The sequence below is a fragment of the Cetorhinus maximus genome, chromosome 7 (assembly GCF_964194155.1).
Source record: "Cetorhinus maximus chromosome 7, sCetMax3.hap1.1, whole genome shotgun sequence".
Classification (NCBI taxonomy): domain Eukaryota; kingdom Metazoa; phylum Chordata; class Chondrichthyes; order Lamniformes; family Cetorhinidae; genus Cetorhinus; species Cetorhinus maximus.
In genome coordinates, this window is record NC_135885.1 from 147,872,440 (window position 1) to 147,888,932 (window position 16,493).

At 51.2% G+C, this 16,493-nt stretch overlaps 1 protein-coding gene across 1 annotated transcript in view; it reads left to right on the forward strand.

The window, feature by feature from the left end:
• Positions 1-16,493, forward strand: part of atp11a (ATPase phospholipid transporting 11A) — a 236,397-nt gene that overhangs the window by 109,307 nt on the left and 110,597 nt on the right. Inside the window, exon 14 of the mRNA XM_078546099.1 lies at positions 5,702-5,862. Within this exon, the coding sequence (XP_078402225.1) occupies positions 5,702-5,862 (161 nt within the window). The remainder of the gene's footprint in view (positions 1-5,701; positions 5,863-16,493) is intronic.

Here is a 16,493-nt window from a genome sequence, read left to right on the forward strand (position 1 = left end):
CACCTCCAGGGTTTCGAACTCTCCTTCTGATGTTCCTCTCCCCTGGGGCACCGAACTCATTCAAGCTTCCTTCCATGCAGTCTCACATGCCCATAGCAAAGAGTTACAGACCTTCAGTTGTCTCTTTGGACCTTCTTGCCTCTTGTAAGCTGTTCTTGCTTTAAATCTGCTTTCTGCAGCTTTTGTCTCTTTAAATCTGAAGTTTGGCGCCTTTCTCTCTGCTCCTCACTCTTAACTTCATTGACAGGACCTTTTCCAGGTTCCTGTCCTTCCTTTGACTCGAAGGTCTCCTTGGGAATTTCCCCTGTTCGACTCCCCTGGATTTTTCAGGTGTTTTATTTAGCTTGGAGCTGGCTATCTGCCCCTTCCAGGCTGCTTCTCTGGCAGCTGTCTTCAAAACCAGCTGAACTCCAACAGCTTCCAGAACAAACTGCTGTTTGTCTTCTGTGTCTGTGGGAGGGCCCTGCCTCTCTGGGCCCCTGTTGCTAGGCAACAGCCCAATTCTTCCACCCTTGTTTGTTTACCTTAGCTGCAACAGTGAAAGGCTTATTAGAAATGCAGGCACCTTTTAGAAGTGAAACTAAAACTCAATTTGACCTTTTCTTAATACACAGATACAGAAATACATATCAAACTTAAACATTAAAGCTAAAACTCATTCCTAGCGCCTACAAATACCAATATAACTTAGTTAAACTATCTCCATTTCATTACAGCAGAAACAGTGAAACTTGAATTAATTTTATCAGTCACAGGCCAGGGACAAAAGGAGCGATGTGAAGAACTTTGGCAACAAAATTTACCCAAACAGGATCTAACTTAATTAACAGGTCAAGCAGCATCTGTGGAGAGAGAAACAGAGTCCGTATGACCCTTCTTCATAGCTGATTTCCAGCATCCACAGTATTTTGCTTTTATCTAGCTTAATTAGATTAGTGTCATAATCAAGATGCATGTGTGTTATTTATAACTCAGAAACCAATTGATCCTTTCGCACAGCTAACTGCATTGCTAAATGTAATTTGCCATTAAAATACAGCACTCCCAAACACAAGGTAAGCTGTACCAATGAGCTGTCAAACTAAGACTGTCAACAATGAAACTTTAAACATTCCGGTAGCAGGGACAAGTTGCAAGTTCATACAAAGGTAAAATTATGAATTCCTTGTATATTAAAACTATTCTGAGCTAGGAAGGGTGATGGAAGCAATTCAAAAATAACTTTCAAAATGGAATTGGATAAATAGTCCAAAAGAAATTTATAGGGTTATGGGGAAAATCAAGGGAGTAGGATGATGGGTAGCTCTGTCAAAGAACTGGCACAGGCACGATAGGCTGAATGGCCTCCTTGTGTACTATAAGATCCTGTGATCAACGATCAGGCAGTCTGCCATGTGAGGTGGCTCAGTTCTCAGTCATAGGTACCTTTGTAAGATTCAGAATGGTTTCGCACTCAAAGATATCAAATTAAACACTAAATCAGAAGAACAGGTGCCGAGGTCAGGTTGGTGGGCTGGTAACTGGGTGTGCAGGGAGGACTGGTGACCGGGTGTGGCTGGCTGTGGGTGACTGACCGGCTGGTGGCTGGGTATGGCTGGCCGTGGGTGACTGACTGGCTGGTGGCTGGGTGTGGCTGGCCGTGGGTGACTGACCGGCTGGTGGCCGGGTGTGGCTGGCCGTGGGTGACTGACTGGGTGTGGCTGGCCGTGGGTGACTGACCGGCTGGTGACTGGGTGTGGCTGGCCGTGGGTGACTGACCGGGTGTGGCTGGCCGTGGGTGACTGACCGGCTGGTGACCGGGTGTGGCTGGCCGTGGGTGACTGACCGGGTGTGGCTGGCTGTGGGTGACTGACCGGCTGGTGACCGGGTGTGGCTGGCCGTGGGTGACTGACCGGCTGGTGGCCGGATGTGGCTGGCCGTGGGTGACTGACCGGCTGGTGGCTGGGTGTGGCTGGCCGTGGGTGACTGACCGGGTGTGGCTGGCTGTGGGTGACTGACTGGCTGGTGGCCGGGTGTGGCTGGCCGTGGGTGACTGACCGGGTGTGGCTGGCCGTGGGTGACTGACCGGCTGGTGACCGGGTGTGGATGGCCGTGGGTGACTGACCGGCTGGTGGCCGGGTGTGGCTGGCCGTGGGTGACTGACCGGCTGGTGGCTGGGTGTGGCTGGCCGTGGGTGACTGACCGGGTGTGGCTGGCCGTGGGTGACTGACCGGCTGGTGGCCGGGTGTGGCTGGCCGTGGGTGACTGACCGGGTGTGGCTGGCCGTGGGTGACTGACCGGCTGGTGGCCGGGTGTGGCTGGCCGTGGGTGACTGACCGGCTGGTGGCTGGGTGTGGCTGGCCGTGGGTGACTGACCGGGTGTGGCTGGCCGTGGATGACTGACCGGCTGGTGGCCGGGTGTGGCTGGCCGTGGGTGACTGACCGGCTGGTGGCTGGGTGTGGCTGGCCGTGGGTGACTGACCGGGTGTGGCTGGCTGTGGGTGACTGACCGGCTGGTGGCTGGCGGGCTGGTACTAGGGTGGATCCGGCCGGCTGTTAATCGGGTGTGATGAGTACCAGTGTCCAGTGTGCTGGGAGGACAGGTGCCCAGGTATGGTTAATAAACAGATCATAAAACAATTGCCACATCAGAGACCAGATTGCTGATTGGATTTGGTATATCTTACGCAGAACCTGGTTAGTTGGCGGTGCGGTGCGAGTCGGCGGGGCGGTGCGAGTCGGCGGGGCGGTGCGAGTCGGCGGGGCGGTGCGAGTCGGCGGGGCGGTGCGGTGCGAGTCGGCGGGGCGGTGCGGTGCGAGTCGGCGGGGCGGTGCGGTGCGAGTCGGCGGGGCGGTGCGGTGCGAGTCGGCGGGGCGGTGCGGTGCGAGTCGGCGGGGCGGTGCGGTGCGAGTCGGCGGGGCGGTGCGGTGCGAGTCGGCGGGGCGGTGCGGTGCGAGTCGGCGGGGCGGTGCGGTGCGAGTCGGCGGGGCGGTGCGGTGCGAGTCGGCGGGGCGGTGCGGTGCGAGTCGGCGGGGCGGTGCGGTGCGAGTCGGCGGGGCGGTGCGGTGCGAGTCGGCGGGGCGGTGCGGTGCGAGTCGGCGGGGCGGTGCGGTGCGAGTCGGCGGGGCGGTGCGGTGCGAGTCGGCGGGGCGGTGCGGTGCGAGTCGGCGGGGCGGTGCGGTGCGAGTCGGCGGGGCGGTGCGGTGCGAGTCGGCGGGGCGGGGCGGTGCGAGTCGGCGGGGCGGGGCGGTGCGAGTCGGCGGGGCGGGGCGGTGCGAGTCGGCGGGGCGGTGCGAGTCGGCGGGGCGGTGCGAGTCGGCGGGGCGGGGCGGTGCGAGTCGGCGGGGCGGGGCGGTGCGAGTCGGCGGGGCGGGGCGGTGCGAGTCGGCGGGGCGGGGCGGTGCGAGTCGGCGGGGCGGGGCGGTGCGAGTCGGCGGGGCGGGGCGGTGCGAGTCGGCGGGGCGGGGCGGTGCGAGTCGGCGGGGCGGGGCGGTGCGAGTCGGCGGGGCGGGGCGGTGCGAGTCGGCGGGGCGGGGCGGTGCGAGTCGGCGGGGCGGGGCGGTGCGAGTCGGCGGGGCGGGGCGGTGCGAGTCGGCGGGGCGGTGCGGTGCGAGTCGGCGGGGCGGTGCGGTGCGAGTCGGCGGGGCGGTGCGGTGCGAGTCGGCGGGGCGGTGCGGTGCGAGTCGGCGGGGCGGTGCGGTGCGAGTCGGCGGGGCGGTGCGGTGCGAGTCGGCGGGGCGGTGCGGTGCGAGTCGGCGGGGCGGTGCGGTGCGAGTCGGCGGGGCGGTGCGGTGCGAGTCGGCGGGGCGGTGCGGTGCGAGTCGGCGGGGCGGGGCGGTGCGAGTCGGCGGGGCGGGGCGGTGCGAGTCGGCGGGGCGGGGCGGTGCGAGTCGGCGGGGCGGGGCGGTGCGAGTCGGCGGGGCGGGGCGGTGCGAGTCGGCGGGGCGGGGCGGTGCGAGTCGGCGGGGCGGGGCGGTGCGAGTCGGCGGGGCGGGGCGGTGCGAGTCGGCGGGGCGGGGCGGTGCGAGTCGGCGGGGCGGGGCGGTGCGAGTCGGCGGGGCGGGGCGGTGCGAGTCGGCGGGGCGGTGCGGTGCGAGTCGGCGGGGCGGTGCGGTGCGAGTCGGCGGGGCGGTGCGGTGCGAGTCGGCGGGGCGGTGCGGTGCGAGTCGGCGGGGCGGTGCGGTGCGAGTCGGCGGGGCGGTGCGGTGCGAGTCGGCGGGGCGGTGCGGTGCGAGTCGGCGGGGCGGTGCGGTGCGAGTCGGCGGGGCGGTGTGAGTTAGAGACTATAGCTTGGGAAGGGAAGTGTGGTTCGGGCTGCAGGGGCCAATGAATGGGTGTTGAGTTGAGTGTGGTGAAGTGTGGTTTGGGTCAGATAAGGTCTGTACATGTCAGATGCAGCCATCAACATTCCCAATTCACGCCACCCCCTGATTTTCTACTGATTACTTTAATGTCTGGTACATAAGGAAACTTTATTTTTCACAGAATCACACAGTGCAGAAGAGGCCCTTCGGCCCATCGGGTCTGCACCAACACGTGAGAAACACCTGACCTTCCTACCTAATCCCATTTACCAGCACTTGGCCCATAGCCTTGAATGTTATGATGTGCCAAGTGCTCATCCAGGTACTTTTTAAAGGATGTGAGGTAACCCACCTCCACCACCCTCCCAGGCAGTGCATTCCAGATCGTCACCACCCTCTGGGTAAAAACGTTTTTCCTCACATCCCCCTAAACCTCCTGCCCGTCACCTTGAATTATGTCCCCTTGTGACTGACCCTTCAACTAAGGGGAACAGCTGCTCCCTCTCCATCCTGTCCATGCCCCTCATAATCTTGTACACCTCGATCAGGTCACCCCTCAGTCTTCTCTGCTCCAACAAAAACAACCCAAGTCTATCCAACCTCTCTTCATAACTTGCATTCTTTGTACTTGTTTTAAACTTCTTCTCTCTGTTGAGTTGGATTTACTTCTGCTTCTTGAGAAAGGCCTATAATTGCACCCATGACATCACACTTGAGGCAATGGCATTTTATTGGACAAGTAACTTCCCTTCCACCCCTTGCTTTTGGTGATGATGTGTTAATTTGTTGAAGTTACAGTAACTGGTCCTTATAGTGGCTACCTGTCAAGCCTTGTCTGTCAGTATTATGGTACTCTAAAGCACTGACCAGAACTTTGATAGGTCCTGGAATCATTTGCTGCTTTCCGTTTTTGAACATTCTTGATTGACCATGGTGCAGGTTCAGCTCACAGAGTCACTTTTATTGAGTGTGGAAATAGAGCTTGAAGAAAAGAAATCAAAGATGAATCGTGGGTCCATGAATGAGGGGGGGAATATGCACAGAAAGGAGGGCATGTTGGGAAGGGAATAGGTGGAAGGTAGGTCTGGCTGATAAAGCTTACAATGCAAGTCACTACTGCTGTATTTGTACTTATCAAAGTGGCAGACTTAACATAAGCTGAGGGAAGGGCTGGTTTCAAGGCTTTACTAAATGCCACGCCTTTGGAGTGGCGATGAAAATAGTTAAAGCCATATTAAATCCTAGACTAGAGCTGTGATAAAAGCTTTTCTGATTACTTATGCTAGAATTATGAAAGCAGGATACATTTATCCCTGGTCATGTCAGCAAACTAGGGTAGTTGACCTATTGGCAAATGCCACAGAGATCTGTCCTGTCACTGTTTTAATTGTCAGTCATTCATTTGGTTGTGTCCTAGGAAAGAAAGGAGCTGTTTTTCCGTGCACTGTGCCTTTGCCACACAGTCCAGGTTAAGAGAGAAGACCAAACTGATTATCGGAAACAACACCAGGATGGGAGATCCTCAGTTTACATTTCCTCCTCGCCAGATGAGATTGCTCTGGTTGAAGGTGTAAAGAGGTAACAAACAACTTGAAATGGCTCTAAATGGTTTAGGAGCAGGGGTGGGATGGGAGGCAGTTGCTTGTTTTGTAAATGTTGGGCTTTGCAGTCTGTTTTCACCTCTGGATAGTGATACATATTCGAAAGGTCTATCATTACATCTACAAAGAACAAAGCAATAATCCTGAGTATCTGCACTCAGGTTGTCAGGAAAAATAGCAAAAACTATTCCTTTTTTTTTAAGCGTTTGTTACCATTAAGTCTGATACCAGAATATTGTGTTTACTTTCAACCCCACAGCCATAGCTGCATTTGAATCCATATGTCAGAAACGTCTAGCCCATGATCCACCTCTTGCGAAATGTTTAACCCATCACACCAGCCAAAACCTTTTCATGTTTAATACGTAAAGCAACACCAACAGTGAGACACTTAGTACCTGGAGAAAGCCAACAGTCCTGAGGGAAAAACTCATTTCTCCTGATCAAATTCTAGCAGTAATGAGTCAGCACTATGTCAATAAACTAGGATTTTTTAATTGAGCCGCTTTCTCTTTGAGCTATCCACCCAGAGTAGACAAATGGGAACAATTTCTAGGGAGTCATTAGTAGCGAGAGGCCCTAACTGCTTTTGCATGTCAAACATACAGACATTGTGTACTCAGGAATGACCCTTCCCATTGTGCCCTACAGCTCTGAAACTATCTTCCAAATATAGCACTGAAACTGGACCTCTCCAAACTCTCCAAGGGGTGTTTATTCAAGGGAACAAATCTCAGATTCTTTTTAAAGGTGTCAACCTTGACCTGGTGGCAATATTCTTATTGCTGTTAATGGGATCTTGCTATATGCTGCATTTTCTTATGTTACAACAGAGACTGCACTTTAAAGAAAGGTTAAATGGCTGTGAAGTACTTTGAATGTTCTGAAATGTGAAGTGTTATGGATGATTGACATCCTTCCATCTGCGAGGGATGGTGAGGTCAGCTGAGATCATCTGCACTTTTTTGATGGCTGAACAAGATGATTCTGAAAAGGCAAACTGTGCCACAAGTGTCCCACATGAAGTTGTGCCTTGTCGGTGGTGCGGGGTGTTATCTGCTGATGCCTTGTTAGCAAGACTGGCATTTGCTTTGGAGCTTCTGAAACCACATGTAATCGTGGTGGTGAGCCCCTGCCCACAGCTGGTGCCACCATCTGCACCATTCGTTAGCTATAGTTCCCCACTTGTCGTGATTGATGTTGAGGGCTTTGGCTGCCCTGTTGGTCTCTTGGCATAGGCCATCTCTCCATATAGCATATCCTTGGCATGTGACCATCTTCCTTCCTGAGAACATGCCCAAGCCAGCGAAGCCTTCTATGCTTGATTAGCACAAGCATGCTTGGGCAGTTGCCCAAGAAAGGACTGAATCATCGATGACTTTGCCTTTCCATGCAATGCCAAGGATGCATCGTAGACATTGGTGATGGAAGTTATTGAGCCTTTGACTTGGATGAAAGGACTGAAGGTATGGTTGCTAAGTTTGCTGATGATACAAAGATAGGAAAGTAAGTTGTGAAGAGGGCATAAAAGAGGCTACAAGGGGATATAGACAGGTTAGGTGAGTATAATGTGGGAAAATGTGCAACTGTCCATTTTGGCAGGAAGAATAAAATGAAGCATATTATCTGAATGGTGAGAGATTACAGAGCTCTGAGATGCAGAGGGATCCGGGTGTCCTAGTGCACAAATCACAAAAGGTCAGTCTGCAGGTACAGCAGGTAATTAGGAAAGCTAATAGAATGTTAGCATTTATTCCATGGGCCCAAGCTCAGAGCGAGGGAGTGCACGCCCACGATTGCTGTTACAATCTTGTGGGTTTGCCCCTCCAGAACAGTCACCAGTCTGCCCATAGAGGAAGCTTGGTGCTCAGAGTGAGCAATCGCAGTGCACATGGCCTGGATGGAGACCTCCACAGTCCGTGCCAGAGCACGCAACCCCTCTGGTATCTCTGCCAAATCTCCACGCACCTTGTGCTGGATATCTAGCGTCTGCCACCTTCTGGATGACTCCAAAGGCTTATCATCTGACTTGGACTTGATCTTTGGATCACCTCAAACACTCCTCTGACTGCCCGAGACCTGTTCCACCACACTCTGGCAGCTGCATGTACAAATGTGAAGTACCTTCACCAGACTGTGCTGGCCCTCTTTCTGCTGAACTATTCCCTGCTGAGGTGCCAGTATCTGCACTGGTGCCTGGCGATGGGAGAGGGTGTGAGACTTCCTCTTCCTCCTTGGAAGCATAGGTCTCTCAGGGCTAGCAGTCACATCAGTCAATGGTTCACCTGTGCAGGAGACAGAATAAAGGACAATAATGGCCTTTTACAACCTTCATGGGGCGTGTGAGGACACAAGGCTCAACTTCATTAACATTATTAGCATTATATCAGCCATGATCTTATGAAATGGTGGAGCAGGCTCGAGGGGCTGAATGGCCTAACCTGCTCCTTGTTCATGTGAACATGTTCGTATTATATTGATAATGAGATGTGACTCCTTGCAACCATTGAACTGCTTATCACATTGTCACGTGGTTTCCACCACAAAGCATTCAAGCCTTGGAACACACAGAACAATATTCAATTCATAAAAGCATGCCAGGCATCATACACCCTCCCCCTAGCCCTCTCCCCATTTCTGTTCCAACTTTGAACAATGCCTCTTGTAATTTCACCACCCAGATTCTTCTTTCAATTTTGCCTCTGCCGGTTGACCAGCTCCATTTGTTTGAAGTCCACTGTGGAATCTCCTCAAGTGGGGTGAGGATTGCCAGGTAGAGTTCGCCACCTGCAGTCCTGTTCCTCTCACTGGCACCTTACAAGGAGGTCTGACAGTGTGATCATTTTCATTCTTGGGGACAATAATTTCTTCACACTGCCATGAGCTGTGAGAAATGCAGTCTGCACAATGATTGGCAGACAATCTGCTGTGTAACATCTGCAATACCCCCCCCTCCCCCCACCAAACAGCCCTGACACAACACCACCTCCACATAGGCATCGGGGCTAATAACAGGGTCATTTGCGCATAATGTTGCCACAGACTTCTGAGCTGCTCATAAGACATGACCCTGATTGGGCATTCCCTTTACCTTCTGTGTACACTGATGGACAGAGTGGAGACTTACTCTTGCAGATCTCAAAAGGTCATTCAGCCTCTTCCAGCATTACCTCCAGCTTCAAGGCACCACAGCCACACTGCTGACCTCTGCGGCCACTTCTGTTGATTGCAGGAGATCTTCTCCTCCTGTCCACTAGCGCTAAAACCTCACACCTGGTGGTCACAGTCTGGAGGGGAGCTTGGAGGGAGTCATCATCAAAACATGGGGTGGTTTGGCACCTTCTTCCCCCCCTCTCCCCTCACTTCCTTCTGTTGGCCCTCTATGGAGGAAGAAATATGTTACAATGATTCAGCTGCTCCATGTTCACATCTTTCCCATTGGGTTCATACTTATAATGCATGCTTTGTGTGTTCCCTGCCAAAAACCCTTAATGCTGATCCTCTGTGGAATTTTGAAAATTATTCAGCTTAATGAAAACTTACATGAGCCAATGCCTGTAAATCTTTCAAAAGTTCAAAAAATCCTGCTTCATTCCAACTCCAGTAAAATCACAACTACACCTGTCACTGTGCCATGCCAGATGCCCTTTTAAATTCATGGCTGTGACCTCCTTCTGGGTCATGACCTGCAAATTTAGATGCCAGACACCCCGCCCTCCATCTCTGATAGGGCGGAAAGGCAACACTCAAGCAACGTCACAGGCTGGAAATCTACCCGGCAGCCAGTAATTGGTGTTATATCACGGGCAACGATGGTGGGAATTGGCTAGCTTCCAGGTCCAACTCCCGCCCACTGAAACGCTGCATTTTATACAGCCCTTGGTTTCAGCAATTCTTCTCCAAAGTAACTCCAATTACAACCTTCTGTCTGAAACTATATTAGTTTCATAACATAAGAAATAGGGGCAGGAGTAGACCACACAGCCCATTGAGCCTGCTCCGCCATTTAATACGATCGTGGCTGATCTTGGACTTCAACTCCATTTTCCCGCCCACTCCCCATATCCCTTAATTCCCCGAGAGACCAAAAATCTGTCTCTCTCAGCCTTAAATATATTTAACGATGGAGCATCCACAACCCTCAGGGGTAGAGAATTCCAAAGATTCACAACCCTCTGAGTGAAGAAAGTTCTCATCTCAGTCCTAAATGATGGGCTCCTTATCCAGAGACTGTACCGTGTTTTAGATTCCCTGACCAATGGAAACAATCCTGCAGCATCGATCCTATCAAACCCCTTCAGAGTTTCAATGAGATTGCCTTTCATTCTAAACGCCAGAGAATAAGCCCCACCCTCCTCATCCCAGCCACCAATTCAGTGAACCTTTGCTGTACCACCTCCAATGCAATTATCCTTTAAATGCAGAGACCAAAACTGCACACACTACTCCTGATGCGATCTCACCAAAACCCTGTACAACTGTAACAAAACTTCTTTATTCTTGTACTCCAATCCCCTTTCAGTAAAGGCCAACATGCCATTTGCCTTCCTAATGGCTTGCTGCACCTATATGCTAACTTCCTCTGTTCCTTGTCCCAGCACACCCAAGTCTCCTTGAACATCAACACTTGCAGGTTTCTTACCTTTTTAAAAAAAAATGTTGTTTTACTCTTACAACCAAAGTGAATAACTTCACATTTCCCTATATTATACTCTCATCAGTCATCTTGTTGCCTACTCACCTAACCTGTCTATACCTCTCTGCAGATTGTGCTCCCCACTGCTTACCTTCCTGCCCAACTTGGTATCATCAGCAAACTTACATACAGTACTCTCTATCTCTGTCTCTCTCTGTCTCTGTCTGTCTCTCTCCTCATCTAAGTCATTAATATAGATTGTAAATAGTAGAGGCCCCAGCACTCATTTTTGCAGCATTCCACTAGTCACTGCCTGTCAACTTGTAAAAGCCCCATTTATGCCCACTCTGTTTTCTATCTGTTAACCAGTCCTCTGTCCATGCTAATATATTACCCTCAACTCCATGAGCCCTTATTTTGCCTAAAGTCATTCAAGGAGGGAGTGCTGTTCAGGTCCTACAGCAGCTATATGTTGCCAAGGCTAATCGCTTAACAGTGGTTTAAAGCCTTCCAAGGATGAACCCATCATCAGGGTAGGTGGTGAGTACTGATACTTCCCTAATCATTAAGAAAGCATTGAACTTAAGAGAAATTATCTGAGAAATAAAGGTGCTGAGGTCTTCAGGAAGCAAAAGGTGAGAGAAACAAATAATTGAGGGAATGTATCTGCACTCTACTCCTCCTGGAATCTTGGAACAATGTTTGTCACAGAAATGTCTGCCATGTCGTACACGTGTGATGGCCTCTTCATGTCGCTAGTCTAGACCCTGGCCCGAGTCAGATCCATCCCCTTGGTTATCCTCCTGGTCAGATGAGACATCTCACTCCTCCTGGTCTCCCTTGAGCAGCACATGCCCCTTTTGTAATGTTAGGTTGGGCACATGCCCCTTTTGTAATGTTAGGTTGGGCACATGCCCCTTTTGTAATGTTAGGTTGGGCACATGCCCCTTTTGTAATGTTAGGTTGGGCACATGCCCCTTTTGTAATGTTAGGTTGTGCAGGCGCAGTGGACGATGATGATGATTCTGGACACATTGTGATGAGTATTGGAAAACTCTGCCTGAGCTGTCCAAACATTGGAAACACACCTATCATCTGGTCTATAAAGGATCTGGTGGTGGAATGTGCAGCATTTTATCTTTCCATGTGGACGGTGAACAGGTGTCACGAGTCACACCTTCTGGGGGTATCCCTTGTCCTGGAGAAGTCAGCCCTGTAATCACGGAGGTCTCTCAAAAATCTGTGGCACCTGTGAGGGCATCAAGATGCAAGAATTGACAAGCTCCCTGGGTACATAGCACAAACATGCAGGATTTTCCATCTGTGATCACAAATTAGTTGTATGTTCAGAGAATGAAATCCTTTTCAATTGATGAATCTCAAGCTGCTGTCGGGTTGCTCTGAAAGCCACGTGTGCAATCGATAGTGCCTTGGAATGGCGGGAAACCAGATAGTAATTCAAAACCCACAGCTCTGGCAGCCTGGCTTTGAGCATCCATGCAGAACTGAACGTACTGGTGGGCTGTAGTGAAAAGGGCATCTGTCACCTCCCTTATGCATTTGTCTCTCGCTGGTTGGGAGATGCCACAAAAGGTCCCCAGTGGAGCCCTCGAAGAACCCACTGGCAAAAAGATTCAGTGCAGTGGTTACCTTCAAAGCCACCAGAATGGGATGCCCTCCGAGTCCTTGCAGCATCAGTTCTTCATGGAGGAAATGGCACATCCCTGGACAATTGAAGGCGCCAGCGGCATTGCCTTTTGCTCATCTCCATGGCCTGAATTTTTTTGTTAGTCAGGTGTGTGTGATCGGCGGGCCCGGAAGTGGACAGGAAATGGGCCTCTGGACACAATTTCACTCTGACTGGCCAATTAACGGCCGGCCCGCGCGAAACACGTGCTGAGAAATGTTTAGTGTTGCCAGGGTGGGGGCAGGAAGAGGGCGGGTGCTGACCTAACTGAGTGTGGGTGAGAGCTTCTAGTGATCCCCCTGAAAGCAGACAGCTGCCCCAGGGGCTGCAGACCTCCACACAATAAAGGATTCTGCAAAAAATGTCCATGCAGCACAATCAAGCACCTAAAAGCCTACCTCAAAAAAAAAACAGTCCAGATATCTCTTTATTTTGCTACATAGAAACTAGGAGCAGGAGTAGGCCATTCGGCCCTTCGAGCCTCCTCCGCCATTCATTATGATCATGGCTGATCATCCAACTCAATAGCCTGCTCCCGCTTTCTCCCCATATCCCTTTCGCTCCAAGAGCTATATCTAACTCCTTGAAAACATGCAATGTTTTGGCCTCAACTACTTTGTGGTAGCGAATTCCGCAGGCTCACCACTCTCTGGGTGAAGAAATTCCTCCTCATCTCAGTCCTAAATGGTTTACCCCGTATCCTCAGACTGTGACCCCTGGTTCTGGTCTCCCCCGTGGAGATTTCATCCTGTTCTGGATTGTGCGAAAATGTGAATGCCGCTTAGGAGAATGGCCCGTCTGTCAACTTTAAAAATCGCTGTTAATTGCATTGTTAATGGACTTAATTGGCCGTTAATTGTAGGTGGGACGCTGCTGCCACCAAGTGAAATTTCGCCCGAGTACGCAATGATGTTGGGATGCTTGCCCAACGTCATCTCGTGCTATTTCACGTCTGTTCAGGTCTGGCACGTGCCCACCTGCCGGACGCAAAATTTTGACCCATATATGAGCAGAGTCTTAGATATGCTCATGGCTGGGTCTTTGTTGCATTTGCTGCTCTTCGGGAATATCTTGGACATCTTGGGGCAGGCTCCCTCTTGCAGCTCATGCTGCTGTACATCCTGGACCTGTACCAATGGGTAATGGGCCCTTCTCTTCATTCATGTTAGAGCTAAAAACAAGGCAGGGTTGCCTGTGGTCTGCATTCTCCACATCTCTTTGAATCTGTCAACAAATACATTTGTGAACTTAATTAAACTTTCCCTTGACTGGTTTCGCTCCATCTCCAAGCCAAGAGGAGAGTGCCAAGCCCTTGGCCTGGCTTCCTCTAGACATGGCATTCCCAGACCACCCTTTGCAGGTCAAGCACATCCTGAAGGACCACAGGTGGCTGATCTCCTCTTCATGCATGAAGCTATAAAGCCTTGCAGTGCATATTAACGAGAGCCAAGTCGGACTCCAACCCCTCATTGGGGAGGAAGTCCCGCCCTCTGGAGCTGCCAGCCAATCCTAATAGCCGGCAGCTCCATCAATCCCAGCAACACCAGGAAGGTGTCAGTGGCCACTACCGGGACTGCAGAAAACGACCAAGGCCCATGGATCCCTGGAGCGGGTATATTGGGGGTTTGGGGCCAGGAGTGTTTGAGTAATCTAGGGCGAGGGGCAGTGGTTGGGGGGTCAGGGGATGGGTTGAAGGGAGGGAGCAGGTAGGAACAGCCCTGGAGGAGCGCACCTGCCCTTTAAGCATTTCAGTGAAACAAATCAGGCTTTCCACTCGCCTTGCTGCCTATGCCAAACGTTTAATGGCGTGGGCAGTGTGTTATCAGGGTCAACTGGCTTGATAATGAGCTTAATTGACCCATGATTATTCATTTAAATATGGCAGCCTGCTGATTTCAGCACCCGCCCACCCCACATGGTATGGTGTGAGGTCGGGGTGGGCAGGAAGGGGGTGGGATGGTGCCCACCCTATTTTACATACCCACCCTGCCCCCTGCAGGGGCACAGAAAATTCAGTCCCAAATCCTTGGCATAATGGGATGACTTTAAGCCTGGTCAGTCATGACCATTTAACTGTGATTAGTAAGGTTTGGAGTGTGCAGCTAGCTGCTGTCTCCTTCATTGATTTAACCTCCATCCTTTTTTCCATGCTTCTGTCAGGAACAAATAGTCAATTGCACCAATTCAAACCTAGCTCCAAAGCTTAATGGATCCTCGCAGGAATGTCCCTCATTAGTCAGGGAGCAATGCTCCTTCATTGGACATTTGAACTGGAGAACAGTACTCAACTGAATCTGCTTCTCCATGGCTTGAGCAAATAATTAAATAGGGTGTTCCATCACTCAGCCTAAAGGAAGAGTCCTAACTCCTCCCAATTCCTTTGTGACCCCTCCCATGTCATTTTTTTCATTCTTCCTTTTCCAACTGTGTCATTACTGAGTCAAGATGAAGTTGGCTCTTCTGAAATTTGAGAGTGCATTCAGCACCTCCCAACCTTCCCCTATCACCCACCAAGTTCCTCCCATCCTCCTCCACAGTCACTGCCTCCTAATTCTGCTGCTCCTGTGACCATCCAGGTTCCCCGTTACTCTAACCCCATTATCATTTGTGTAAATATTCCTGTTCTCCACCCCCACCCCCCCAACTATCCCTTAAATGTTGATGTCCACATGCTCCTTATTAATCTGACCCCTGCTCTTCAAGGCCTCTGCACTCTTATTTTTAGAGATCTCCTCACCCATGAGACCATCCAGTACCCCTGCGCGACATTGGAGTTCCCACCATACTGGATGCAAATAGTTTTCCTGAATGTGATTTGTGCCCTCTGCCTCCCAGTACCATGCATCGAACTCTCAGCACAAAATGCTGTAGGTGACAGACCACCCCCTCAACAAAATCGTGTACATGCCCATCACTGACCAGAGAGGTGTTCCCCGGCTCAAGACCAGGACCAAGACGTGCATGCCATGCAGAGCCTTCTAACATGTTCCAGACAGTGTGGCAGCATTCTTCAGACCATCTCTTAAACATGCCCCAGATAGTCTTTCAACCTTTTTAATATATTTTTCTTTTCCCACCTATTTCCGTTATTTTTAAATGTATTTCCATCCATTGTTTTATCTCTACCTTTTAGCCTATTTCAATCCCTTCTCCCCCATCCCCCCCAGGGCTATCTGTACCTTGCTCGTCCTGCTTTCTACCCTTAATTTCATCATTAGCACATTCCTTAGGTAATATCGCCACCATCAACATCTCTTTGTCCTTTTGTCTATGACATCTTTGGCAATCTCTTCTTTGCCTCCACCTATCACTGACCCTCTATCCAGCTCTACCTGTCCCACCCCCCTCTACCAGCTTATATTTCATCTCATTTCTCTATTTCCTTGGTTCTGTTGAAGAATCATACGGACTCGAAACGTTAACTGTATTCCTCTCCGCAGATGCTGTCAGACCTGTTGAGTTTTTCCAGCTATTTTTGTTTCAGTCTTTCAACCTTCCCTGGATAGTCCCCTAAACATTCCCCGGGTCAGTCCTTCATCCTTCCCCCCACAGTCCTTCCCACCCCCTAGTCCTACCTCCGTCTCTCCCCCCTCCTTCCTCCACCACCTGCCACAGTCCTGTCTCCATCTCACTCCACCCCGCAGATTGAGCCTCCCATGCCCAGCCATGGCGTAGCTTGTGCTACAGGCACCCAATACGTAGCACTGACAGTTTAAAAGAACAACAAAAGCAGTGTCTATTGACCTCAAAGTAGTGGATGAAGTGAAGCTTGCCAGGCGCACTCACTCATATACAGTTTTTAAACAGAATGTTCTAATTGCCCGCCGGTGAGGAACTTAGTTTGGAGGGGGAATGTGGTTCCTGTGTGTTGGCTTTTCAATGAGCGTTCATGAGATGTTAATGATGCAAGTGGTATTCCTGACATTACCTGACCCACCTTTAATCCACCTTGAAAGTCGAGAGAACAAAATTCCAAACATTTCCTGCTGTTGAGAAACTGACTTTGACTCGCACCAAATAAAGTGCCCCCACTCGCTACAGTTCCCACTAATGGCGGGAGTGGAAGATTCCACCTCATTTGGTGTTGTACTGGGGTCAGGTGTAGGTCAGGCTGGTTAAGGGCGGCAGGTTCCCTTCCTGAAGTGCATGAGTAAACAAGTTGGCCTTTTACAATTCATCAACTTAGTGGTTGCTTTATCTTCTGAGTGTCCATGGATTATTAAATATATTAAATGTGATTCTGAATTTGCAACTTGCCAGTCCAGAACTATAATCAGTGCATTAC